The sequence below is a fragment of the Centropristis striata genome, chromosome 15 (assembly GCF_030273125.1).
Source record: "Centropristis striata isolate RG_2023a ecotype Rhode Island chromosome 15, C.striata_1.0, whole genome shotgun sequence".
Taxonomy (NCBI): Eukaryota; Metazoa; Chordata; class Actinopteri; order Perciformes; family Serranidae; genus Centropristis; species Centropristis striata.
The window spans coordinates 107,947-134,592 of NC_081531.1; the positions used below are offsets into that span (position 1 = coordinate 107,947).

Below are 26,646 nucleotides of genomic sequence, written 5' to 3' on the forward strand. Positions count from 1 at the left end.
ATGGCGGAGCAGACAGAGAGCGAGACCCTCGGCTTCAGCGACAACAGGTGAGAACACACCTGAGACCCGCTCACACCCGCCCAGACCCGGTCCCCCCGGAGCCCTGGACCCGGGCCCGGGCCACACCCGGCCCCCGGCCCGCAGCCCGCCGGGGGGCGGCCGGTAGCGGCGCTGCTAGCCTGGAGCTAGCCGCCGAGGCTAACTAGCTCCAGGCTAACTAGCATAGCTCAGTCTGTGCACGCGGTAAACACAGACACACACACTCACTCACTCACACACACAGAGACACACACACACACACACACACAGAGACACAGACTCTAACGGTCAGACTGTAATTAGCCGGATAGCTACATGCTAAAGCTACATTCATCAGTTAGCAGAGACACAGCTGCAGCATCCGGGACCCCTGTGACGTCATCAACATCATCATCATCATCATGTTAATAGATGTTATTATTACTGTTCAAAGTGCATAAAGTTTAATAAGCGCCAGGAGTGATGAAGGTAAAGACCAAAACAAATAAAAACAAAGGGTTAAAGACGGTTAATGAGCTGAAAGGGTTAAAATAAACCCGATGAGGTTAAAGGCTCTGAGGGACTAGGAGACGAGGAGACAAGGAGACACGGTTCACTGCTGAAAGGGTTAAAATAAACCAGAAGATGTTAAAGGCTCTGAGGGACTAGGAGACTAGGAGACAAGGAGACACGGTTCACTAGCCCTGGCACTTCAAGTCTGGCTTTATTATCATCTAAGATGTGTTTGTGGGCTGTATTGACAGAGAGACAGAGTGAACGGCTCTGAGTCGGAGTGGAACCCAGATATTTAGTTAATAAAGCTACAGTTCACCAACCGACAGTTACAATAACAATGGAAATACTTTTTTGTGATATTTTGTGTCTTTTTTGTGACATTTTGTGTCTTTTTTGTGACATTTTGTGTCTTTTTTGTGACATTTTGTGTCTTTTTTTTGTCATTTTCGTGTCACTGAGGGATTGCTGGGATACACTTTTCCCCAGCACTGGCACTTCAAGTCTGACTTTATTATTATTATTATTTTAAAGATATTTTTTTGTGTTTTTTGTTATTGATGGAGACAGAGTGAAAGGCTCTGAGTGGAACCGGCTGGTTTTCCTTCATTACAGAGCAGAAAAACTGGATTGAATCAGTGAATCCAGTTGTTTTTATCCAGCACATCTGTCAACAGGTGAATTCCTAAAGCGGTTTGGTTTTCATTACTAAAGGTCCTGCAGGGGAGCAAGCATCACTTTTAGCATGCATGCAAGGTTTTTATGTTTGTTATGGTATGAAATGATTGTATAGCTGCCTAATGCTCCCTTTACACCAGGAGACTGAGTAAAGACTGGTTTAAACTCTGGTGTCCCACCTGCTCCTGTCTAAAGACCACCAGGTTCCCACTGGGAGCCCTTCACTCCGTCAGAGGACTCTGTGCTACGAGTCCACCAGGTGTTCCACCGGGACGCCCCCCTTTATTATTATTATCATTATTATTATTATTATTATTATCATCATCATCAGTGGTGGAAAGTAACTCAGTACATTAACTCATGTACTGAACACGTTAGTTTTTGAGCTACTTCTACCTTTAAGTTGATGTAACTGTATATTTTATACAGTACTTGAGGTACTGTACAAAATATAGTACAAGTATCTTTAAGGTAATGTAACTGTATACTTGTACGTACTCTACTTTTATCTGACAGCTTTTCTTACTTTTAAAGTCGAGTTTTAACATGAAAAACATGATTACGGAGTTCGATTTGTGCCAAAATGTTCAAACATAACAATATTAATCAAAATATCAAATACAAAAATGTAAACAAAAAAAATAAAGTCAAAGACCTTCTTCAGGAGCGTTCATAGTGGAGGAGAGACGAAATGTCCCGGCATGAACCAGACCTCTGAACACTGACTGACTTTCAGTATCGGTGAAATCATGGTCTCTTGTGTCTTTTTGGGTCTTTTTGGGTCTTTTTGTGTCTTCTTGTGTCTTTTTTACGTCATTTTGTGTCTTTTTTGAGTCATTTTGTGTCTTTTTTACGTCATTTTGGGTCTTTTTTGAGTCATTTTGTGTCTTTTTTACGTCATTTTGGGTCTTTTTTGGGTCTTTTTTACGTCATTTTGAAAGTTTCAATAACATTTATAAAACACACACAAACACAAGAGAAACTGTCTGACTGTATTAAAACTTGCTCGCACGAATTACTGACATTAATTTGATCCAAAACTCATTTAAACACAAAACTCATTTAAATATGAAGATTAGTGTGAAAACTAGCCTCATGACTCTTGTTGAACATTGAAACATAGTTGACGTTTACAGTTTAATCTCACTGAGTAAGTTCAACCAAGTCTCCTTTTGTCCTCTCACAATAAAAGCGTCCATCATAAAAACAGGCTTTTATATATTACTATATATATGTTTTATTTAGCCCATGTTTGCATGCAGTGATTATTGTATTCTGGATGGTTCAGGTTGTTATCAGTCAGAACAGAGAGACTGATTCAGTCTGGACAAAGTGTTTACTGTAAATCACTCAGCTGTTGGTCTGACATCATAATAACTAGATCAACTTATCGTCCCGAATATAAAATATACGCCAACGTTTCTTCTGGACTCAATATGTTGTTGTTTACGTGTGACTTTTTGTGCTTTTTGTGTTCAAAGTAAAACTGAAAATGTTTGACAGGCAGTAAAAAACTATATTTCCCAAACAGCCATTCCAGCTGTTTATATGTTATTATAATAATAAAATAATATAAAACAATGTTTATCTCAGTGTCGGGCTGCAACGAACGATCATTATCATTATGGATTAATCTGTCGATTATTTAAACGATTCATCGATTAGTTGTTTGGTCAATAAAATGTAAATAAATCTCAATGAGTGTTTCCAAACCACAAGATTTTGTCCTCAAATCTCTTGTTTTGTCCACAAACCAAAGAGATATTCAGTTTATTGTCATAAAGGAACAAAGAAACCAGAAATATTCACATTGAAGAAGCTGAAATCAGAGAATTTGGACTTATTGTCTTTAAAAAACTGCTCAAACCAATTATTGGATAATCAAAATAGTTGACGATTAATTTAATAATCAATTATTGTTCCATTAATAGAATAATTGTTGCAGCTCTAACGCTGACGCAGTAACAAATAGTAATAACTCTGTGTGTGTGTGTGTGTGTGTGTGTGTGTGTGTGTGTGTGTGTGTGTGTGTGTGTGTGTGTGTGTGTGTGTGTGTGTGTGTGTGTGTGTGTGTGTAGAATGGTGCAGCAGGCGGTGCGTTTCCGTGGCGCCGCTCCTGCTCCCGCCCCCGTCGTGCCCGCCCCGGCGCCCGCTCAGACTCCCGTGTTACGGGGCCCGCCGCCGCTGCTCCGGCCCCCCGCCGCCCCCCTTCGGGATGATGAGGGGCCCCCCGCCGCGGCCCCCCCTTCGCACGCCCGCCCTTCGACCCCAACATGCCGCCCATCCCCCCGCCCGGAGGCATGCCGCCCCCCATCGGACCGCCACACCTACAGGTGAGTCCAGCAGCTGGTCCTGGTTCTAGATCTGATTCTGGTTCTAGATCTGGTCCTGGTTCTAGTCCTGGTTCTGGTTCTTGTCCTGGTTCTGGTCCAGACTGGGACCTCCAGCAGAGACTCGGTCCGGTCAGATTAATTTAACCTCTTGTGTTGTCTCAGACGCCACCAGTAGGGCGATTTATCAATATAAAAGATATTCCATATCCAATATAAAATATATTGATATAAGACCATATCGCATATATCAATACAGTCCAGTTTATTTTCTTTCTTTATAGATACAGTCATTAAAAACATGATTAGACCTCCTTGTTTTCTTCAGTTTCTTGTTCATTTTAATGTCTGGTTCAACTAAAGGTTCATTTGTTTAGAAAAAATATAATGATAACAACACAAATATCTGATAAGAGTTTAATTTAAGAGCTGATATCTGGACATTTAACATGGTTTTCATTGATAATACCAAAATCATGATGAATAAAACCGAGTTAAATGTCTAGATATCAGCTCTGAAATGAAACTCCTACGTTCATCCGTAAACCTTTTTGGTTGATATGAAATCTATTTCATCTATCTGGTTTTATGACTTAATAACCTTATTGGGGCTGAGATGGATCAGACAAAGGAAATAAAGGAAACATTTATTGTGACCTTATTGAATCTGGACCCAACAAATACCCCATTACAAAACAACTACAACTAATAAAAACTAAACTACAACTAATAAAAACTAAACTACAACTAATAAAAACTAAACTACAACTAATAAAAACTAAACTACAACTCATAAAAACTAAACTACAACTCATAAAAACTAAACTAAAACTAATAAAAACTCAACTAAAACTAATAAAAACTAAACTACAACTAATAAAAACTAAACTACAACTAATAAAAACTAAACTACAACTAATAAAAACTCAACTACAACTAATAAAAACTCAACTAAAACTAATAAAAACTGAACTAAAACTAATAAAAACAACTCACTCATTGCAAACTCATTAAAACTAACTGAATTTGAAAAAAAAAAAATCACAACGAAATTAAAACTAAAACTGGTGAAAAATGAGGGGTTAAAGGGGGAGGGGTCTGTAACAGCGCTTTGGTCCGTTCTGGCACCTCCAGTACCTGATGAACCTCTTCTGGTCTGTTCCTCCTGAACCTCCTGACCTGGGAGGTTCAGGAGGTTCAGGAGGTTCAGGTAGTGGACTCTGATTGGCCGTCTGTGTTCTGGCCCCGCCTCCTTACAGTCTGTGTGTGTCTGTGTGTGTGTGTGTGTGTGTGTGTGTGTGCAGAGACCCCCGTTCCTGCCCCCCGCCCATGGGGAACCTGCCTCCTCCTCCCGGGATGCTGTTTCCTCCCGGGATGCCTCCGGTTCCTTCACCAGGAGCCCCGACACTCAGCCCTGCAGAGGAGATCTGGGTTGAGAACAAGACGCCGGAGGGAAAGGTGAGCCCCGCCTCCAGGGACACGTTAGCCCCGCCTCAGGGACACGTTAGCCCCGCCTCCAGGGACACGTTAGCCCCGCCTCCAGGGACACGTTAGCCCCGCCTCCAGGGACAAGTTAGCCCCGCCTCCAGGGACACGTTAGCCCCGCCTCCAGGGACATGTTAGCCCCGCCTCCAGGGACACGTTAGCCCCGCCTCCAGGGACACGTTAGCCCCGTCTCCAGGGACACGTTAGCCCCGCCTCCAGGGACACGTTAGCCCCGCCTCCAGGGACACGTTAGCCCCGCCTCCAGGGACTCGTAAGCCCCGCCTCCAGGGACATGTTAGCCCCGCCTCCAGGGACATGTTAGCCCCGCCTCCAGGGACACGTTAGCCCCGCCTCCAGGGACACGTTAGCCCCGCCTCCCAGGGACTCGTTAGCCCCGCCTCCAGGGACACATTACAACACGTTCTTTTTTTACTTTTTACTTTTGTCTTGTAATTTAGACTTTTTTCAGGTAATTTTGACTGCAGCATTTTATCAAATTTTCAATACTTAAAAAGCATAACTTTACAGGGTTATTTCGAAAGGCGAAAACAAAGGACATTTTCACTGTAATTTAAGTTATTTTTGTAACCACAAAATACAGTTTCGGTTAGTTAACATTTTTTTAAAACTCGTTTTTATTTTTATTTCAGTTCATGAAAATGTTTTTCTGTTCTAGTTTTGGTTATTAAATGTTTTTCTCTTCTAGTTTTGGTTATTTAATGTGTTTCTCTTCTAGTTGTGGTTATTTACTGTGTTTCTCTTCTAGTTGTGGTTATTTAATGTTTTTCTGTTCTAGTTGTGGTTATTTAATGTTTTTCTCTTCTAGTTTTGGTTATTTACTGTGTTTCTCTTCTAGTTGTGGTTATTTAATGTTTTTCTGTTCTAGTTGTGGTTATTTAATGTTTTTCTCTTCTAGTTTTGGTTATTTAATGTTTTTCTCCTAGTTTTGGTTATTAAATGTTTTTCTCTTCTAGTTGTGGTTATTTACTGTGTTTCTCTTCTAGTTGTGGTTATTTAATGTTTTTCTCTTCTGGTTTTGGTTATTAAATGTTTTTCTCTTCTGGTTTTGGTTATTTAATGTGTTTCTCTCTAGTTTCTGTTCGTTAGTTGACTATAATAAGTCCCGTGTGCTCTGCAGGCGTACTACTACAACGCGAGGACCCGAGAGTCGTCGTGGAGCAAACCGGACGGCGTGAAGATGATCCAGCAGTCGGAGCTGAACCCTCTGCTGGTGGGCGGGCTCCGGGGGGGCGGGGCCTGGCGTGGGGGGGGCGGCGGCCTCCGGCAGCGTCAACACCACCGCCAGCAGCACCTCCCCCACCCCCTCCACCTCCCTCTCCACCCGCACACTCACCTCCTCCCCTGACTCCTCCCCCTCCCCCTCCGTCAGCATGGCAGGTAGGAGCTCCGCCCACCAGCCCTCTCAACCAATCAGCACGCTCCTCACATTAACACATAAAATCTGTTTAAATCTGTAAATTCAGGAGCTGAAAACAAAACTCACACATTCTCTGAATAACATCCTCATCTTCTCCTCCTCCTCCATCTACTCCTCCTCCTCTTCCCCTCCTCCTCCATCTACTCCTCCTCCTCTTCCCCTCCTCCTCCATCTACACTCCACCTCCTCTCCACCTCCTCCATCTACTCCTCCTCCTCATCACCTCCTCCTCCATCTACTCCCTCCTCAACACACCCATCTCTCCTCCTCCATCTACACCTCCACCTCTTCTCCTCCTCCTCCATCTACTCCACCTCCTCTTCTCCTCCTCCTCCATCTTCTCCTCCACCTCCAACTCTCCACCTCCTCATCTTCTCCTCCTCCTCCATCTACTCCTCCTCCTCTTCTCCTCCTCCTCCATCTACTCCTCCCCTCCTCTTCTCCTCCTCCTCCATCTACTCCTCCATCTTCTCCTCCTCCTCCAACTTCTCCTCCTCCTCCATCTTCTCCTCCTCCTCCATCTACTCCTCCTCCTCTTCACCTCCCCTCCTACTCCTCCATCTTCTCCTCCTCCTCCATCTTCTCCTCCTCCTCCATCTTCTCCTCCTCCTCCTCCATCTACTCCATCTTCCTCCTCCTCCATCTTCTCCTCCTCCTCCATCTACTCCTCCTCCTCTCTCCTCCTCCTCATCTACTCCTCCATCTTCTCCTCCTCCTCCATCTACTCCTCCTCCCTTCTCCTCCTCCTCCATCTACTCCTCCTCCTCTCTCCTCCTCCTCCATCTTCTCCTCTCCTCCATCTTCTCCTCCTCCTCATCTCTCCTCCTCCTCCATCTACTCCTCCTCCTCTTCTCCTCCTCCTCCATCTACTCTCCTCCTCTTCTCCTCCTCCTCCATCTACTCCTCCATCTTCTCCTCCTCCTCCATCTTCTCCTCCTCCTCCATCTTCTCCTCCTCCTCCATCTACTCCTCCTCCTCTTCTCCTCCTCCTCCATCTACTCCTCCATCTTCTCCTCCTCCTCCATCTTCTCCTCCTCCTCCATCTTCTCCTCCTCCTCCTCCATCTACTCCATCTTCTCCTCCTCCTCCATCTTCTCCTCCTCCTCCATCTACTCCTCCTCCTCTTCTCCTCCTCCTCATCTACTCCTCCATCTTCTCCTCCTCCTCCTCCATCTACTCCTCCATCTTCTCCTCCTCCTCATCTTCTCTTCCTCCTCCATCTACTCCTCCTCCTCTTCTCCTCCTCCTCATCTATTCCTCCATCTTCTCCTCCTCCTCATCTTCTCCTCCTCCTCACCTTCTCTTCCTCCTCATCTACTCCTCCATCTTCTCCTCCTCCTCCATCTTCTCCTCCTCCTCATCTTCTCCTCCTCCTCCATCTTCTCCTCCTCCTCTTCTCCTCCTCCTCCTCTTCCTCTCCCTCTCCTCCTTCTCTTCCTCCTCCTCTCTCCTCTCCTCCTCCTCCTCCTCCATCTTCTCCTCCTCCTCATCTTCTCCTCCTCCTCACCTTCTCTTCCTCCTCATCTACTCCTCCATCTTCTCCTCCTCCTCCATCTTCTCCTCCTCCTCATCTTCTCCTCCTCCTCCATCTTCTCCTCCTCCTCCTCTTCCTCTCCCTCTCCTCCTTCTCTTCCTCCTCCTCTCTCCTCTCCTCCTCCTCTTCCTCCTCCTCCTCCATCTTCTCCTCCTCCATCTTCTCTTCCTCCTCTCTCCTCCTCCTTTCTCCTCCTCTCTCCTCCCTCCTCCTCCTCTCTCCTCCTCCTCTAACAGCCTCTGTTGTAGCAGACCTGTCTCCGGTCTCCACGGTGTCATCCAGCGTGGCGGTGTCTCCGGTAACCGTGGTGACGGTCTCCACGGTGCCGTCCCCGGTGACGGCGGTGCAGACGATGCCTCTGCTGCCGGCGGCGCTGCCTCACAGCGTGGCCCAGCCCACCGCCGCCCTCCCCGCCTTCCCCCCCGTCATGGTGCCGCCCTTCAGGGTGCCTCTGCCCGGCATGCACATCCCTCTGCCAGGTGAGGACCAGGACTAGGACCAGGACTAGAACCAGGACTAGAACCAGGACCAGGACTAGGACCAGGACCAGGACTAGGACTAGAACCAGGACTAGAACCAGGACTAGGACCAGGACTAGAACTAGAACCAGAACAAGGACTAGAACCAGAACAAGGACTAGAACCAGGACTAGGACTAGAACCAGGACCAGGACTAGAACAAGGACTAGAACCAGAACAAGGACTAGAACCAGGACTAGGACTAGAACCAGGACTAGGACCAGGATCAGAACCAGGACCAGATGCTCTGCTCAGTGAGGCTCTACTTCCTCTCAGCCGTCTGTCGGGCTGCGCAATTAATCAAATTTTTAATCGTGATCACGATTTTTGCCGCCACAATTAAATTAACCCATTTAGACCTAAAACGGCTGTTAAAACTGCCTGTAAAACCTCTGATTGGTGATTTTAAAATCAGCCCCTAAAACCTGAAGTTTTTCTGTAAATCCAACAGAAGTGTCAACTCTTCCTACTAAATAATAGATTTTTCAGCCTCTGTAGCAGATAGAAATGAAATTCATAAAGTATCTGAGAGCTTATAGCTGTTATATCTGAGCTCCTCCGCTATAGTCGTCTTCTCCCCTGAAAACAGCCTGGTTGCTGATTGGATAGAACGCTAAGCAGGATGTGACGTAGTACTCGACGACAACACGCGCCATTTGTAAAAGCAGGTGAAGCAGTGTTGCCAACTTAGCAACTTTATTGCTATATTTAGCGACCTTTCAGACCCCCTTAGAGACTGGAGACAAATCCAGAGACTTTTTCAGGTTTTATTGGAGACTTTTGGAGACTCGTTCTTAACGAGCCGCGGGGGGCCGGAGGCTCGTTTAGAAGTAAGAATGAGTCAAAGCGGCACAGTCCTCCTGCAGCAGTCTCTCCCAGCTGCAGAGCCAGAGGGGATGTTAACCCCTTAGCGTCCAGTCTACTAATTGCTAACAGGCTAACAGTTAGCTCTGTAGCAGTATAGTGTGTATGTGCTAACAGGCTAACAGTTAGCTCTGTAGCAGTACAGTGTGTATGTGCTAACAGGCTAACAGTTAGCTCTGTAGCAGTACAGTGTGTTTGTGCTAACAGGCTAACAGTTAGCTCTGTAGCAGTACAGTGTGTATGTGCTAACAGGCTAACAGTTAGCTCTGTAGCAGTATAGTGTGTATGTGCTAACAGGCTAACAGTTAGCTCTGTAGCAGTACAGTGTGTATGTGCTAACAGGCTAACAGTTAGCTCTGTAGCAGTACAGTGTGTTTGTGCTAACAGGCTAACAGTTAGCTCTGTAGCAGTACAGTGTGTATGTGCTAACAGGCTAACAGTTAGCTCTGTAGCAGTACAGTGTGTATGTGCTAACAGGCTAACAGTTAGCTCTGTAGCAGTACAGTGTGTATGTGCTAACAGGCTAACAGTTAGCTCTGTAGCAGTACAGTGTGTATGTGCTGCTGCTGCAGGTGTTCACTTAGCGATCTCTGTTTGTTTACAACAAGCACCAGACACTAAAAACTGTTGCTATTGTTTGTTTAAAAGTAGTGCATTAAAAATACAGATGTTTTCCCTAACATGATGAATAATAGTGATTAAAATATTGATCAAAAATAATCGTGCAGCTCTACTTCGACGCCTCTGCTGCAGATCTTCTGGTTCAGTCAGAATCCAGCTGCTGGTTTTTTGTGAGACAATTCGGCCTGTCACCACATTTCCGTTATTAACCAGTGGAGGAGTTTTAGGATGCCTCATTACAAATATATGCTGCCTCAGTGGTGCCCCCTGCACCGTTAATGGTGCCCCGTGCACCGTTAATGGTGCCCCCTGCACCGTTAATGGTGCCCCGTGCACGTTAATGGTGCACCGTTAATGGTGCCCCCTGCACCGTTAATGGTGCCCCGTGCACGTTAATGGTGCACCGTTAATGGTGCCCCCTGCACCGTTAATGGTGCCCCGTGCACGTTAATGGTGCACCGTTAATGGTGCCCCCTGCACCGTTAATGGTGCCCCCTGTACCGTTAATGGTGCCCCGTGCACGTTAATGGTGCACCGTTAATGGAGGGATATCAGGATGCCTCACGCAACAGGGTTCAAAATTGATGACACTTTTTTGGGGCGATACATAAGTAGATGGTATGTCCTGCACATATTACTTGTATTGCAGATTTGAATTAGTTTATTGTGTCGGGTGTTGAGGGTTCTGACAGCTGGGGGAAGAAGCTGTTCTTCATCCTGCCGGTTCTGCTTTTGTGGCAGCGTTGAGTTTCTCTTCAGTGTTGAAAAGCTTTTTTCTCTGTTGTGTGTCTTCTCTCAGTCTTCTCCTCTCTCTGTCTGTTCTGCATCCAGCTGTAGTGATGGTGAATATTAATAACATAGTGAATTCACTCAGTGACAGTCAGACGCTGCAGTTAGTCAGCACAGAGAACAAATAGTGAATCTGAGAGAACACAGAGATCACAAACGCATCTCAAATACTCAAACACCAGTATCTCTGTCTGTCAGTGTGCTGTCACATGCTTGCTTGTCGTTGTTCTTTCAGGTGTAGCAATGATGCAGATAGTAGGCGCCCCGTGTGTAAAGGCAGGCCCCAGCCCCAACGGTAACCACGCCGCCACCGCCACACGCCGAACAACACCACACCACACCACGCTACACCACGCTACACCACATAACACCACAACACATCACGCCATGCCACACCAGCATGCCACTGAATGTGTCTCTGACCCATAGGGCATGATGCTGAATGCTGAATGCTGGGTCCATCCACAGAACACACACACACACACACACACACACACACACACACACACACACACACAGAACACACACTCTCAGCGTGGTCCGACTCTAACAGACGAGCAGAGAACCGTTCTACATGTTTGAGTGACAAACAGTTTTGACATTAGAAAACTCGAACATGTTTTTATCTCATGCCATAATAATAATAATAATGATGATATTACAGCAGTCAGAAAGGTTCAGTCTGTTTATTAACTCTGTTAAAACTGATCATCAGTAACAAACACTCTTAGTAGTTGTTCGTCCCTCCGCTGCTTCATGTTGTCTTCTTCTGTGTGTGTGTGTGTGTGTGTGTGTGTGTGTGTGTGTGTCTCTAGTCTCAGCTGACTGTCTCTGTCCTCTCTGGTGATTGACAGGCATGCTGCCCGGTATGGGCCCGCCCCTGGTGTCCATGATGCACCCCCAGCTGGCGCTGTCGGCGGCGCCGGCCTCCATGGCGGGCTCGCTGCAGCTCCCCGAGTGGTCCGAGTACAAGACGGCCGACGGGAAGACGTACTACTACAACAACCGAACACTGGAGTCCACCTGGGAGAAGCCCCAGGCCCTGCTGGACAAAGGTTTGATCAACGCTTTAATAACTGCTTTATTTTATTATCCACTGGACAAAGGTTTTAATAACTACTTAATTATCAGAACCGGCTGTTGAGTCTGCAGCAAGGTTATAATAGTTTTGGATTTTTTAGTAGTTTAGTTTTAATTTCGTTGTGATTTTTTTTTTTCAAATTCAGTTAGTTTTAATGAGTTTTTAGAGTGAGTTTGCTAGTTTTAATTAGTGATTATAGTTTTGGTTTATTTTTTATTAGTTTTAGTTTATTTTTTATTAGTTTTAGTTTAGTTTTTATTAGTTTAGTTTTTATTAGTTGTAGTTGTTTTGTAATGGGGTATTTGTTGGGTGCCAGATTCAATAAGGTCACAATAAATGTTTCCTTTATTTCCTTTGTCTGATCCATCTCAGCCCCAATAAGTTTATTAAGTCATAAAACCAGATAGATGAAATAGATTTCATATCAACCAAAAAGGTTTACGGATGAAAAAAGTTGACAAAGACGAAAACGAAGGACATTTTCACTATAATTTTAGTTAGTTTTAGTTAGTTTTGGAACCACAAAATACAGTTTCAGTTAGTTATCGTTTTAAAAAAAACTCTTGTTTGTATTTTTATTTCAATTAACGAAAATGTTTTTTCAATTCTAGTTTAGGTTATTTATTTAGTTTTCGTTAACTATAATCCTGATGTGGAGCTGACCGTGTGTTTCTTTAGAGAAAGAAGCGGAGCGGCTGAAGGAGCGTCTGGCTCAGGAGGAGGCCGAGGCCATGGAGATGGAGGACGAGGAGAACAAAACAGAAAACACTAACAACGACAAGGAGGTGCCAGTTTACTCCTCACCCTGGAAATATAATATATAATAATATATGTTATAGGTTATAAACATGTTTATTCTTCACCCAGGAGCCCAAAGAAGAAGAGATGACCGAGGAGGAGAAAGCAGCGCAGAAAGCTCGACCCGTGGCCACCAACCCCATCCCCGGCACGCCATGGTACCACGCCACATTACATCACGTTACATCACATTACATCACATTACACCACGCCATGGTGCCACGCCACGCCACATTACATCACATTACATTACACCACGCCACGTCACTGCACGCCACACTACGTCACGTCACTGTATGCCACACCACACCACGTCACTGTATGCCACACCACACCACGTCACTGTATGCCACACCACACCACGTCACTGTATGCCACACAACGTCACTGTACACCACACCACACCACGTCACTGTATGCCACACCACACCACCTCACTGTATGCCACACCACACCACCTCACTGTATGCCACCCCACCCCACGCCACGCCACAGCCCCCCTCCTGTAGACCCAGCCTAATGGTCCCTGTCCTCAGGTGCGTGGTGTGGACCGGAGACGAGCGTGTCTTCTTCTACAACCCGACCACGCGTCTGTCCATGTGGGACCGACCGGAGGAGCTGGTGGGACGCGCCGACGTAGACAAACACATCCAGGAGCCTCCACACAAGAGAGGACAGGAGGACGCCAAGAGGACGGTGGTCAGTAAGGAGGAGCCGGAGCTTTCTGTCGCTGTCGAGGAGAACCAGGACGAGGAGCCCACCAAAGCCAAGAAGAGGAAGTAAGTCTTCTCTGACCCAGTCAAACCGTTTGAGTTCACAAAGACAGAACCAGAATCTGACCTCTGACCCCCCCTCACAGGAAGGAGGAGGTGAAGGAGGCGGACTCTGAGAAGGAGGCGGCGATGGAGGCGGAGCTTAGAGCGGCCAGAGAGCGAGCCATCGTCCCTCTGGAGGCCAGAATGACCCAGTTCAGAGAGATGCTGCTGGAGAGAGGGGTAAGATCCTCGCTCTACTATATATATATATATATATATATATATATATAAATATATAATCATTATTACTATTGTTATTATTATTATATTATTATATAACCTATATAACCCTGTCTCTCTGCCTGACCTGTCTGTCTCTCTGCCTGTCTGTCTCTCTGCAGGTGTCTGCGTTCTCCACCTGGGACAAAGAGCTCCATAAGATCGTGTTTGACCCTCGTTACCTTCTGCTGAACCCCAAAGAGAGGAAACAGGTTCGTCTCCTTCTGTCCTCGTCCCTTTCTGTCCTCGTCTCCTTCTGTCCTCCTCACCTTCTGTCCTTGTCTCCTTCTGTCCTCGTCACCTTCTGTCCTCATCTCCTTCTGTCCTCATCACGTTCTTTCTGTGTCTCACCATGTCTCTCCGTGTCTCCGCGCCACATTACACCACGCCACATTACACCACGCCACATTACACCACGCCACATTACATTACACCACGTCACTGCACACCACACCACACCACGTCACTGCACACCCACCACACCACGTCACTCCATGGCACACCACGTCACTGCACGCCACACTACGTCAATGTATGCCACACCACGTCACTGCATGCCACACCACGTCACTGTATGCCACACCACGTCACTGCACGCAACACCACACTACGTCACTGTGCCACACTATGTCACTGTATGCCACAATACGTCAATGTATGCCACACTACGACACTGTATGCCACATTACGACACTGTATGCCACACTACGTCACCTTATGCCACACTACAACACTGTATGCTACACTACGTCACTGTATGCCACACCATGTCACTGCACGCCACACCACACTACGTCACTGTATGCCACACCACACTACGTCACTGTATGCCACACTACGTCACTGTATGCCACACTACGTCACTGTATGCCTCACTACGTCACTGTATGCCACACTACGTCACTGTATGCCACACCACTACGTCACTGTATGCCACACTACGTCACTGTATGCCACACTACGTCACTGCACGCCACACCACACTACGTCACTGTATGCCACACTACGTCACTGCACGCCACACCACACTACGTCACTGCACGCCACACCACACTACGTCACTGTATGCCACACTACGTCACTGTATGCCTCACTACATCACTGCACGCCACACCACACTACGTCACTGCACGCCACACTACGTCACTGTATGCCACACTACGTCACTGCACGCCATGCCACACTACGTCACTGTATGCCACACTACGTCACTGTATGCCACACCACACTACGTCACTGTATGCCACACTACGTCACTGCACGCCACACCACACTACGTCACTGTATGCCACACTACGTCACTGTATGCCTCACTACATCACTGCACGCCACACCACACTACGTCACTGCACGCCACACTACGTCACTGTATGCCACACTACATCACTGCACGCCACACCACACTACGTCACTGTATGCCACACTACATCACTGTATGCCTCACTACATCACTGCACGCCACACCACACTACGTCACTGCACGCCACACTACGTCACTGTATGCCTCACTACATCACTGCACGCCACACCACACTACGTCACTGCACGCCACACTACGTCACTGTATGCCTCACTACATCACTGCACGCCACACCACACTACGTCACTGCACGCCACACTACGTCACTGCACGCCACACTACATCACTGCACGCCATGCCACACTACGTCACTGTATGGCACACTACGTCACTGCACGCCACACTACGTCACTGCACGCCACACCACGTCACTGCACGCCACACCACGTCACTGTATGCCACACCGTGTCTCACCGTGTCTCTCCGTGTCTCACCGTGTCACTCTGCGTGTCTCTCCGTGTCTCACCGTCTCTCTCCGTGTCTCTCACCGTGTTTCTCTGTCGCTCTCTGTCTCTCTCTCCGTGTCTCTCACCGTGTTTCTCTGTCGCTCTCTGTCTCTCTCTCCGTGTCTCTCTCCGTGTCTCTCTCCGTGTCTCTCTCCGTGTCTCACCGTGTCTCTCACCGTGTCTCTCTCCGTGTCTCTCTCTGTGTCTCTCCGTGTCTCTCACCGTGTCTCACCGTGTCTCTCACCGTCTCTCTCCGTGTCTCACCGTCTCTCTCCGTGTCTCTCACCGTGTCTCACCGTGTCTCTCACCGTCTCTCTCCGTGTCTCACCGTCTCTCTCACCGTCTCTCTCCGTGTCTCACCGTCTCTCTCCGTGTCTCTCTCCGTGTCTCTCTCCGTGTCTCTCACCGTGTCTCACCGTGTCTCTCACCGTCTCTCTCCGTGTCTCACCGTCTCTCTCCGTGTCTCTCTCCGTGTCTCTCTCCGTGTCTCTCTCCGTGTCTCTCACCGTGTCTCTCCGTGTCTCTCACCGTGTCTCTCTCCGTGTCTCTCTCTGTCTCTCTCTCTGTCTCTCTCTCTGTCTCTCTCCGTGTCTCACCGTGTCTCTCACCGTGTCTCTCTCCGTGTCTCTCCGTCTCTCTCTGTGTCTCTCCGCGTCTCTCACCGTGTCTCTCCGTGTCTCTCTCCGTGTCTCTCCGTCTCTCTCTGTGTCTCTCACCGTGTCTCACCGTGTCTCTCACTGTCTCTCACCGTGTCTCTCCGTCTCTCTCTGTGTCTCTCCGTGTCTCTCCGTCTCTCTCTCCGTGTCTCTCTCCGTGTCTCACCGTGTCTCTCACCGTGTCTCTCTCCGTGTCTCTCTCTGTGTCTCTCCGTGTCTCTCACCGTGTCTCACCGTGTCTCTCACCGTCTCTCTCCGTGTCTCACCGTCTCTCTCCGTGTCTCTCACCGTGTCTCACCGTGTCTCTCACCGTCTCTCTCCGTGTCTCACCGTCTCTCTCACCGTCTCTCTCCGTGTCTCACCGTCTCTCTCCGTGTCTCTCTCCGTGTCTCTCACCGTGTCTCTCACCGTCTCTCTCCGTGTCTCACCGTCTCTCTCCGTGTCTCTCTCCGTGTCTCTCTCCGTGTCTCTCACCGTGTCTCTCCGTGTCTCTCACCGTGTCTCTCTCCGTGTCTCTCTCTGTCTCTCTCTCTGTCTCTCTCTCTGTCTCTCTCCGTGTCTCACCGTGTCTCTCACCGTGTCTCTCTCCGTGTCTCTCCGTCTCTCTCTGTGTCTCTCCGTGTCTCTCACCGTGTCTCTCCGTGTCTCTCTCCGTGTCTCTCCGTCTCTCTCTGTGTCTCTCACCGTGTCTCACCGTGTCTCTCACTGTCTCTCACCGTGTTTCTCCGTCTCTCTCTGTGTCTCTCCGTGTCTCACCGTGTCTCTCTCCGTGTCTCACCGTGTCTCTCTGTGTCTCTCCGTGTCTCTCACCGTGTCTCTCTCCGTGTCTCACCGTGTCTCTCTGTGTCTCTCCGTGTCTCTCACCGTGTCTCTCACAGTGTCTCTCACCGTGTCTCACCGTGTCTATCACCGTCTCTCTCCGTGTCTCACCGTCTCTCTCCGTGTCTCTCACCGTGTCTCTCACCGTCTCTCACCGTGTCTCTCCGTCTCTCTCCGTGTCTCTCACCGTCTCTCTCCGTGTCTCACCGTCTCTCTCTGTGTCTCTCCGTGTCTCTCCGTCTCTCTCTCCGTGTCTCTCTCCGTGTCTCACCGTGTCTCTCACCGTGTCTCTCTCCGTGTCTCTCTCTGTGTCTCTCCGTGTCTCTCACCGTGTCTCACCGTGTCTCTCACCGTCTCTCTCCGTGTCTCACCGTCTCTCTCCGTGTCTCTCACCGTGTCTCACCGTGTCTCTCACCGTCTCTCTCCGTGTCTCACCGTCTCTCTCACCGTCTCTCTCCGTGTCTCACCGTCTCTCTCCGTGTCTCTCTCCGTGTCTCTCACCGTGTCTCTCACCGTCTCTCTCCGTGTCTCACCGTCTCTCTCCGTGTCTCTCTCCGTGTCTCTCTCCGTGTCTCTCTCTGTCTCTCTCTCTGTCTCTCTCTCTGTCTCTCTCCGTGTCTCACCGTGTCTCTCACCGTGTCTCTCTCCGTGTCTCTCCGTCTCTCTCTGTGTCTCTCCGTGTCTCTCACCGTGTCTCTCCGTGTCTCTCTCCGTGTCTCTCCGTCTCTCTCTGTGTCTCTCACCGTGTCTCACCGTGTCTCTCACTGTCTCTCACCGTGTCTCACCGTGTCTCTCTCCGTGTCTCACCGTGTCTCTCTGTGTCTCTCCGTGTCTCTCACCGTGTCTCTCTCCGTGTCTCACCGTGTCTCTCTGTGTCTCTCCGTGTCTCTCACCGTGTCTCTCACAGTGTCTCTCACCGTGTCTCACCGTGTCTATCACCGTCTCTCTCCGTGTCTCACCGTCTCTCTCCGTGTCTCTCACCGTGTCTCACCGTGTCTCTCACCGTCTCTCACCGTGTCTCTCCGTCTCTCTCCGTGTCTCTCACCGTCTCTCTCCGTGTCTCACCGTCTCTCTCTGTGTCTCTCACCGTGTCTCTCACCGTGTCTCTCTCCGTGTCTCTCCGTCTCTCTCCGTGTCTCTCACCGTCTCTCTCCGTGTCTCACCGTCTCTCTCTGTGTCTCTCCGTGTCTCACCGTCTCTCTCTGTGTCTCTCCGTGTCTCTCACCGTGTCTCTCACTGTGTCTCTCTCCATGTCTCTCCGTGTCTCTCAACGTGTCTCTCACCGTGTCTCACCGTGTCTCACCGTGTCTATCACCGTCTCTCTCCGTGTCTTTCACCGTGTCTCTCCGTCTCTCTCCGTGTCTCTCACCGTCTCTCTCCGTGTCTCACCGTCTCTCTCCGTGTCTCACCGTGTCTCTCCGTGTCTCACCGTGTCTCTCCGTCTCTCTCTGTGTCTCACCGTGTCTCACCGTGTCTCTCCCTGTGTCTCTCCGTCTCTCTCCGTCTCTCTCCGTCTCTCTCCGTGTCTCACCGTGTCTCTCCGTGTCTCACCGTGTCTCTCTGTGTCTCACCGTGTCTCTCCGTGTCTCTCCGTGTCTCACCGTTTCTCTCTGTGTCTCTCTCTGTGTCTCACCGTGTCTCTCCGTGTCTCTCTCAGTCTCTCTCTCCGTGTCTCTCACCGTGTCTCTCCGTGTCTCTCACCGTGTCTCTCCGTGTCTCACTCCGTGTCTCTCCATGTCTCTCCGTGTCTCACCGTCTCTGTCCGTGTCTCACCGTCTCTCTCTCCATGTCTCTCTCCGTCTCTCTCCGTGTCTCTCCGTGTCTCTCACCGTGTCTCACCGTGTCTCTCCGTGTCTCTCTCCGTCTCTCTCTCTCCTTCTCTCTCCTTCTTTCTCCGTGTCTCTCCGTGTCTCTCTCCGTGTCTCTCTCCTTGTCTCTTTGTCTCTCTCTCCATCTCTCTCTCCGTGTCTCTCCGTCTCTCTCTTTGTGTCTCTCTGTGTCTCTCCGTGTCTCTCCGTGTCTCACCGTTTCTCTCTCTGTCTCTCTCTGTGTCTCTCCGTGCCTCACCGTGTCTCTCCGTGTCTCTCCGTGTCTTTCCGTCTCTCTCCGTCTCTGTCTCCGTCTCTGTCTCCGTGTCTCTCTCCGTGTCTCTCCGTCTCTCTCTCCGTGTCTCTCCGTCTCTCTCTCCGTGTCTCTCCGTCTCTCTCTCCGTGTCTCTCTCCGTGTCTCTCCGTCTCTCTCTCCATCTCTCTCTCCGTCTCTCTCCGTGTCTCTCCGTGTCTCTCCGTCTCTCTCTTTGTGTCTCTCTGTGTCTCACCGTGTCTCTCCGTGTCTCTCTCCGTGTCTCTCTCCGTGTCTCTCTCCGTGTCTCTCACCGTCTCTCTCCGTGTCTCTCCGTCTCTCTCCGTGTCTCACCGTGTCTCTCCGTGTCTCACCGTTTCTCTCTGTGTCTCTCTCTGTGTCTCACCGTGTCTCTCCGTGTCTCTCTCAGTCTCTCTCTACGTGTCTCTACGTGTCTCTCCGTGTCTCTCACCGTGTCTCTCTGTGTCTCTCTCCGTGTCTCTCTCCGTGTCTCTCCGTGTCTCACCGTCTCTCTCCGTGTCTCACCGTCTCTCTCTCCGTGTCTCACCGTCTCTCTGTCCGTGTCTCTCTCCGTGTCTCTCCGTCTCCCTCCGTGTCTCTCACCGTGTCTCTCCGTGTCTCTCCGTGTCTCACCGTCTCTCTCCGTGTCTCACCGTCTCTCTCTCCGTGTCTCTCTCCGTGTCTCTCCGTCTCTCTCCGTGTCTCTCACCGTGTCTCTCTGTGTCTCACCGTGTCTCTCCGTGTCTCTCACCGTGTCTCTCCGTGTCTCACCGTCTCTCTCCGTGTCTCTCCGTCTCTCTCTCCATCTCTCTCTCCGTGTCTCTCACCGTGTCTCTCCGTGTCTCACCGTCTCTCTCCGTGTCTCTCCGTCTCTCTCTCCATCTCTCTCTCCGTGTCTCTCCGTCTCTCTCTCCATCTCTCTCTCCGTGTCTCTCCGTGTCTCTCTCCGTGTCTCTCTCCGTGTCTCTCCATCTCTCTCTCCGTGTCTCTCCGTGTCTCTCTTTGTGTTTCTCTGTGTCTCTCCGTGTCTCTCCGTGTCTCTCTCCGTGTCTCTCTCCGTGTCTCTCCGTGTCTCTCTTTGTGTTTCTCTGTGTCTCACCGTTTCTCTCTGTGTCTCTCCGTGTCTCCGTGTCTCACCGTTTCTCTCTGTGTCTCACTGTGTCTCACCGTGTCTCTCTGTGTCTCACCGTGTTTCTCCGTGTCTCACTGTGTCTCTCTGTGTCTCTCTGTGTCTCACCGTGTCTCTCTGTGTCTCACCGTGTTTCTCCGTGTCTCACCGTGTCCCTCTCCGTGTCTCACCGTGTCTCTCTGTGTCTCACTGTGTCTCACCGTGTCTCTCTGTGTCTCTCCGTGTCTCTCTGTGTCTCTCCGTGTCTCTCTGTGTCTCACCGTGTCTCTCTGTGTCTCTCTGTGTCTCACCGTGTCTCTCCGTGTCTCACCGTGTCCCTCTCCGTGTCTCACCGTTTCTCTCTGTGTCTCACTGTGTCTCACCGTGTTTCTCCGTGTCTCACCGTGTCCCTCTCCGTGTCTCACCGTGTCTCTCCGTGTCTCTGTCCTGCAGGTGTTCGATCAATACGTGAAGACGCGAGCGGAGGAGGAGAGGAAGGAGAAGAAGAACAAGCTGATGCAGGCAAAAGACGAGTTCAGGAGGATGATGGAGGACGCCAAGTTCACCCCCAGGTCTCTGTCCTCAGTCTGTCTTCAGTCTGTCCTCTCTGTCCTCAGTCTGTCTTCAGTCTGTCTTCAGTCTGTCCTCAGTCTGTCTTCAGTCTGTCCTCTCTGTCCTCAGTCTGTCCTCTCTGTCTTCAGTCTGTCCTCAGTCTGTCTTCAGTCTGTCCTCTCTGTCCTCAGTCTGTCTTCAGTCTGTCCTCAGTCTGTCTTCAGTCTGTCTTCAGTCTGTCCTCTCTGTCTTCAGTCTGTCTTCAGTCTGTCTTCAGTCTGTCCTCTCTGTCTTCAGTCTGTCCTCATGTCCCTGATGTCTGTGTCTCTGCAGGACGACGTTCAGTGAGTTTGCGGTGAAACACGGCAGAGATCCGAGGTTCAAGACCATCGAGAAGATGAAGGACCGCGAGGCGATCTTCGTGGAGTTCATCACGGCGCTGAGGAAGAGGGACAAGGAGGACTCCAAGTCCAGAGGAGAGAAGGTCTAATATCTAATATTTAATGTTTACACAGTAAATAACAGAATAAAGTCCAGAGGAGAGAAGGTCTAATATCTAACATTTAGTATTTAACGTTTAATATTTAATACTGGACCTCTAATACTGGACTCAGGATTTATTATTATTTATGTATTTATTTTTTAATGTATTTCCTTTAAATCATGTTAATCAAGTTAGTTAGTCTGGATATGTCCGGTAGAGGGCAGCATTACGCTGGATAGTGAAGAAGAAGAAGAAGAAGACGACTAACGAGCCGGCCTCCGGCTGTTTACTTGTTGTTGTTGTTGACAGGTGAAGCAGGAGTTCTGTGAACTCCTGGGGGAGCAGCACCTGGAGTCGGGGCAGCGGTGGAGCAAAGTGAAGGAGCGACTAGAGAACGACTCGCGCTACAAGTCTGTGGAGAGTTCAGCACTCAGAGAGGAACTCTACAAACAGTTCATGGACAAACAGGCCAAGGTTGTTGTTGTTATAATATTATTATTATTATTATTATCTACGAACAGTTCATGGACAAACAGGCCAAGGTTGTTGTTGTTGTTATAATATTATTATTATTATTATTATCTACGAACAGTTCATGGACAAACAGGCCAAGGTTGTTGTTGTTGTTGTTATAATATTATTATTATTATTATTATCTACAAACAGTTCATGGACAAACAGGCCAAGGTTGTTGTTGTTGTTATAATATTATTATTATTATTATTATCTACGAACAGTTCATGGACAAACAGGCCAAGGTTGTTATTATTTATTATTATTATTATTATTATTATAAACATTATTATTATTATTACATCATACCACATCACTTACTGTCTCCTCCCTAACCCTAACCCTAACCCCAACCCCAACCCTAACCCTCTCCCCAACCCCAACCCTAACCCTCTCCCCAACCCCAACCCCAACCCTCTCCCCAACCCCAACCCTCTCCCCAATCCCAACCCTCTCCCCAACCCCAACCCTAACCCTCTCCCCAACCCCAACCCCAACCCTCTCCCCAACCCCAACCCTAACCCTCTCCCCAACCCCAACCCCAACCCTCTCCCCAACCCCAACCCTCTCCCCAATCCCAACCCTCACCCCAATCCCAACCCTCTCCCCAACCCTCTCCCCAACCCCAACCCTAACCCTCTCCCCAACCCCAACCCTCTCCCCAACCCCAACCCTCTCCCCAATCCCAACCCTCACCCCAATCCCAACCCTCTCCCCAACCCTCTCCCCAACCCTCTCCCCAACCCCAACCCTAACCCTCTCCCCAATCCCAACCCTCACCCCAATCCCAACCCTCTCCCCAACCCTCTCCCCAACCCCAACCCTAACCCTCTCCCCAACCCTCTCCCCAACCCCAACCCTCTCCCCAATCCCAACCCTCACCCCAATCCCAACCCTCTCCCCAACCCTCTCCCCAACCCCAACCCCAACCCTCTCCCCAATCCCAACCCTCACCCCAATCCTAACCCTCTCCCCAATCCCAACCCTCACCCCAATCCTAACCCTCTCCCCAACCCCAACCCTCTCCCCAACCCCAACCCTCTCCCCAACCCCAACCCTCTCCCCAATCCTAACCCTCTCCCCAACCCCAACCCTCTCCCCAACCCTAACCCTCCCCCTAACCCCAACCCTCTCCCTAACCCCAACCCTCTCCCTAACCCTAATCCTCTCTCTCCCTCTCCCTAACCCTCCCTCTCTCCTCCTCCTCCTGCTCCTCCTCCTCTCCTCCTGCAGAGTGTGGACATAGAGAAGGAGCGTGAGCTGGAGCGCCAGGCTCGTATCGAGGCGTCTCTGCGTGAGAGGGAGCGGGAGGTGCAGAAGGCTCGTTCAGAGCAGACCAAGGAGATCGACAGAGAGAGGGAGCAGCACAAGAGGGAGGAGGCCGTCCAGCACTTCAAGGCCCTCATGTCCGACATGGTCAGCTCCTTTATTTACTCCTTTATTTAACTCCTCATGTCCGACATGGTCAGCTCCTTTATTTACTCCTTTATTTAACTCCTCATGTCCGACATGGTCAGCTCCTTTATTTAACTCCTCATGTCCGACATGGTCAGCTCCTTTATTTAACTCCTCATGTCCGACATGGTCAGCTCCTTTATTTAACTCCTCATGTCCGACATGGTCAGCTCCTTTATTTAACTCCTCATGTCCGACATGGTCAGCTCCTTTATTTATTTATTTACTTACTTACTTATTTATTTATTTATCTCCTGAGAACCAATGAGATATAAACTATCCAATGAGAGATAAAAACTGATGATGGTGATGATGGTGATGATGGTGATGATGAAGGTGGTCATGGTGATGATGATGAAGGTGGTCATGATGATGATGATGATGGTGATGATGAAGGTGGTCATGATGATGATGATGAAGGTGGTCATGTGGTCCCCAGGTGCGCTCCTCAGACGCCACGTGGTCGGACACGAGGCGTAACCTGCGTAAGGACCACCGGTGGGAGTCGGCCTCGCTGCTGGAGCGCGAGGAGAAGGAGAAGCTGTTCAACGAGCACGTGGAGGCGCTGGCCAAGAAGAAGAAGGAGCACTTCAGACAGCTGCTAGATGAGACCAGCATGGTGAGGAGCAAAAAGGTGCTGAAGCAGGAGGAGAGCCATCATCACAACAACAACAACAACAACAACAATAATAAACAACGTAGAGGCCTCCAGCTGATCTCTGTCTGTTACAGATCACTCTGACCACCACCTGGAAGGAGGTGAAGAAGGTGATCAAGGAGGACCCTCGCTGCATCAAGTTCTCCTCCAGCGACAGAGTGAGACCTCCTCCTCTCTTTACTCACCACTTTTATTCCTCCTCTCCTCCTCTCTCTCTCTCCTCTCTCTCTCTCTCTCCTCTCCCTCTCTTCATGATGACAGTTATACATATATATATATATATATATATGTATAGATAGATAGATAGATAATGATGTAGATATATAGATGTATGGAGGGTAGAGCTACCTGTCCAGGTGATGTCCAGTGTTCTAGTTTGATGAGTTCCTGTGTTTTGTAGAAGAGGCAGCGTGAGTTTGAGGATTACATCAAAGATAAATACATCACAGCCAAAGCCGACTTCAGGACGCTGCTGAAGGAGACCAAGTTCATCACGTACAGGTGAGACACACCTGTTCACCTCTCACCTTTACAACATCTCAATACAGTGACCATTTATCACATCAATATTTACACAATGTGCATTTTTATCTTGAAGCTAATGTGACCGTCTAATGTGACCGGCTATATATATTTTTTGTTTGTTTGTTTATCCTGTTCTTTTGTCTTATTATTGTGCAAAATAAAAAGCTTTAAACCTGACAGACTAACCCTAACCCTCTCCTCATTTTTTCTGACTCGTCCTCTCTCCTGGTCCTCCCTGTCTCCTGGTCCTCCGTGTCTCCTGGTCCTCCCGTGTCTCCTGGTCCTCCGTGTCTCCTGGTCCTCTCGTGTCTCCTGGTCCTCTCGTGTCTCCTGGTCCTCTCGTGTCTCCTGGTCCTCCGTGTCTCCTGGTCCTCTCGTGTCTCCTGGTCCTCCCTGTCTCCTGGTCCTCTCGTGTCTCCTGGTCCTCCGTGTCTCCTGGTCCTCCGTGTCTCCTGGTCCTCTCGTGTCTCCTGGTCCTCCGTGTCTCCTGGTCCTCTCGTGTCTCCTGGTCCATGTCCTCTGGTCCTCTTGTGTCTCCTGGTCCTCCGTGTCTCCTGGTCCTCCGTCAGGTCGAGGAAGCTGATCCAGGAGTCGGAGCAGCACCTGAAGGACGTGGAGAAGATCCTGCAGAACGATAAGCGCTACCTGGTGCTGGAGTGCGTCCCCGAGGAGCGCCGCAAGCTCATCATGTTCTACATCGAAGACCTGGACCGCCGCGGGCCGCCGCCGCCGCCCACCGCCTCCGAGCCCACCCGCCGATCCACCAAGTGACCAACCGGCGCCACGAGCCACGCCCCCTCTGGCCAGAGCATGATCTCCCCTGACCTCCGACCCCTGACCCCGCCCACAGGCCTCCTGAACTGACCCCGCCCCTGAACTGACCCCGCCCCCAGGCCGTGGCGGCCTCGCAGTGTTAACGCCGGGCTGCGTGCAGACGGAGGCGGAGCCGAGCCGTCGCTCTGTCGCCCGGCAACAGAGTCACCTGCTCAGGTGACCTCTGACCTCTGACCGACCACGAGAGGCTGCAGCCAGAGGTGTAAGACAGCTGAGAGAGAGAGTGTGTGTGTGTGTGTGTGTGTGTGTGTGTGTGTGTGTGTGTGTGTGTGTGTGTGTGAGATTTCTCTGTTGAATGAAAATAAAGGCGACTTCCACTGTTTTTCAACACGACGTCCAGGTTTCATTTTGTTAATCAACACGTTTATATTCAGGGTTTCTGTGAACTCCTAAAAAGTCATGAAACCTCTAAAATCCAGTAATTTGAATTTAAGGCCTTAAAATGTCTAAAATTCTCTTAAAAACGTGTTAAACGTCTTTAATACCATGTGACCGTCTAATGCGACCGGCTAATGTGAGACCATCCAATGTGACCGTCCAATGTGAGACCTTCCAATGTGAGACCGTCCAATGTGACCGTCTAATGTGAGACCGTCCAATGTGACCGTCTAATGTGAGACCGTCTAATGTGAGACCGTCCAATGTGACCGTCCAATGTGACCGTCCAATGTGAGACCGTCCAATGTGACCGTCTAATGTGACCGTCCCATGTGAGACCGTCCAAATGTGAGACCGTCCAATGTGACCGTCCAATGTGAGACCGTCCAATGTGACCGTCTAATGTGAGACCGTCCAATGTGACCGTCCAATGTGAGACCTTCCAATGTGAGACCGTCCAATGTGACCGTCTAATGTGAGACCGTCCAATGTCACCGTCTAATGTGAGACCGTCCAATGTGACCGTCCAATGTGAGACCGTCCAATGTGACCGTCTAATGTGAGACCGTCCAGTGTGACCGTCCAATGTGACCATCCCATGTGAGACCGTCCAAATGTGAGACTGTCCAAATGTGAGACCGTCCAATGTGACCGTCTAATGTGAGACCGTCCAATGTGACCGTCTAATGTGAGGCCGTCCAATGTGACCGTCCAATGTGAGACTGTCCAATGTGACCGTCCAATGTGACCGTCTAATGTGAGACCATCCAATGTGACCGTCCAATGTGACCGTCTAATGTGAGGCCGTCCAATGTGACCGTCCAATGTGAGACCGTCCAATGTGAGACCGTCCAATGTGACCGTCCAATGTGACCGTCTAATGTGAGACCGTCCAGTGTGACCGTCCAATGTGACCATCCCATGTGAGACCGTCCAAATGTGAGACCGTCCAATGTGACCGTCCAATGTGACCGTCCAATGTGACCGTCTAATGTGAGGCCGTCCAATGTGACCGTCCAATGTGACCGTCTAATGTGAGACCATCCAATGTGACCGTCCAATGTGACCGTCTAAT

General features: G+C 49.6%; 1 protein-coding gene across 1 annotated transcript; it reads left to right on the plus strand.

Moving 5' to 3' along the window:
• Window positions 1-25,465, plus strand: LOC131987032 (transcription elongation regulator 1-like). Its single transcript, XM_059352182.1, is given in 24 exon segments — window positions 1-47; window positions 3,288-3,402; window positions 3,404-3,448; window positions 3,450-3,542; window positions 4,844-4,858; window positions 4,860-4,997; window positions 6,163-6,257; window positions 6,259-6,422; window positions 8,233-8,475; window positions 11,024-11,083; window positions 11,643-11,843; window positions 12,548-12,654; window positions 12,737-12,825; window positions 13,204-13,446; window positions 13,527-13,662; window positions 13,824-13,913; window positions 20,626-20,744; window positions 21,058-21,208; window positions 21,518-21,682; window positions 22,955-23,137; window positions 23,616-23,795; window positions 23,909-23,992; window positions 24,235-24,335; window positions 24,929-25,465. Coding segments are annotated over 24 exon segments (3,066 nt in total). The 3' UTR covers window positions 25,131-25,465.
• The last annotated feature ends 1,181 nt before the right edge of the window (window positions 25,466-26,646 follow it).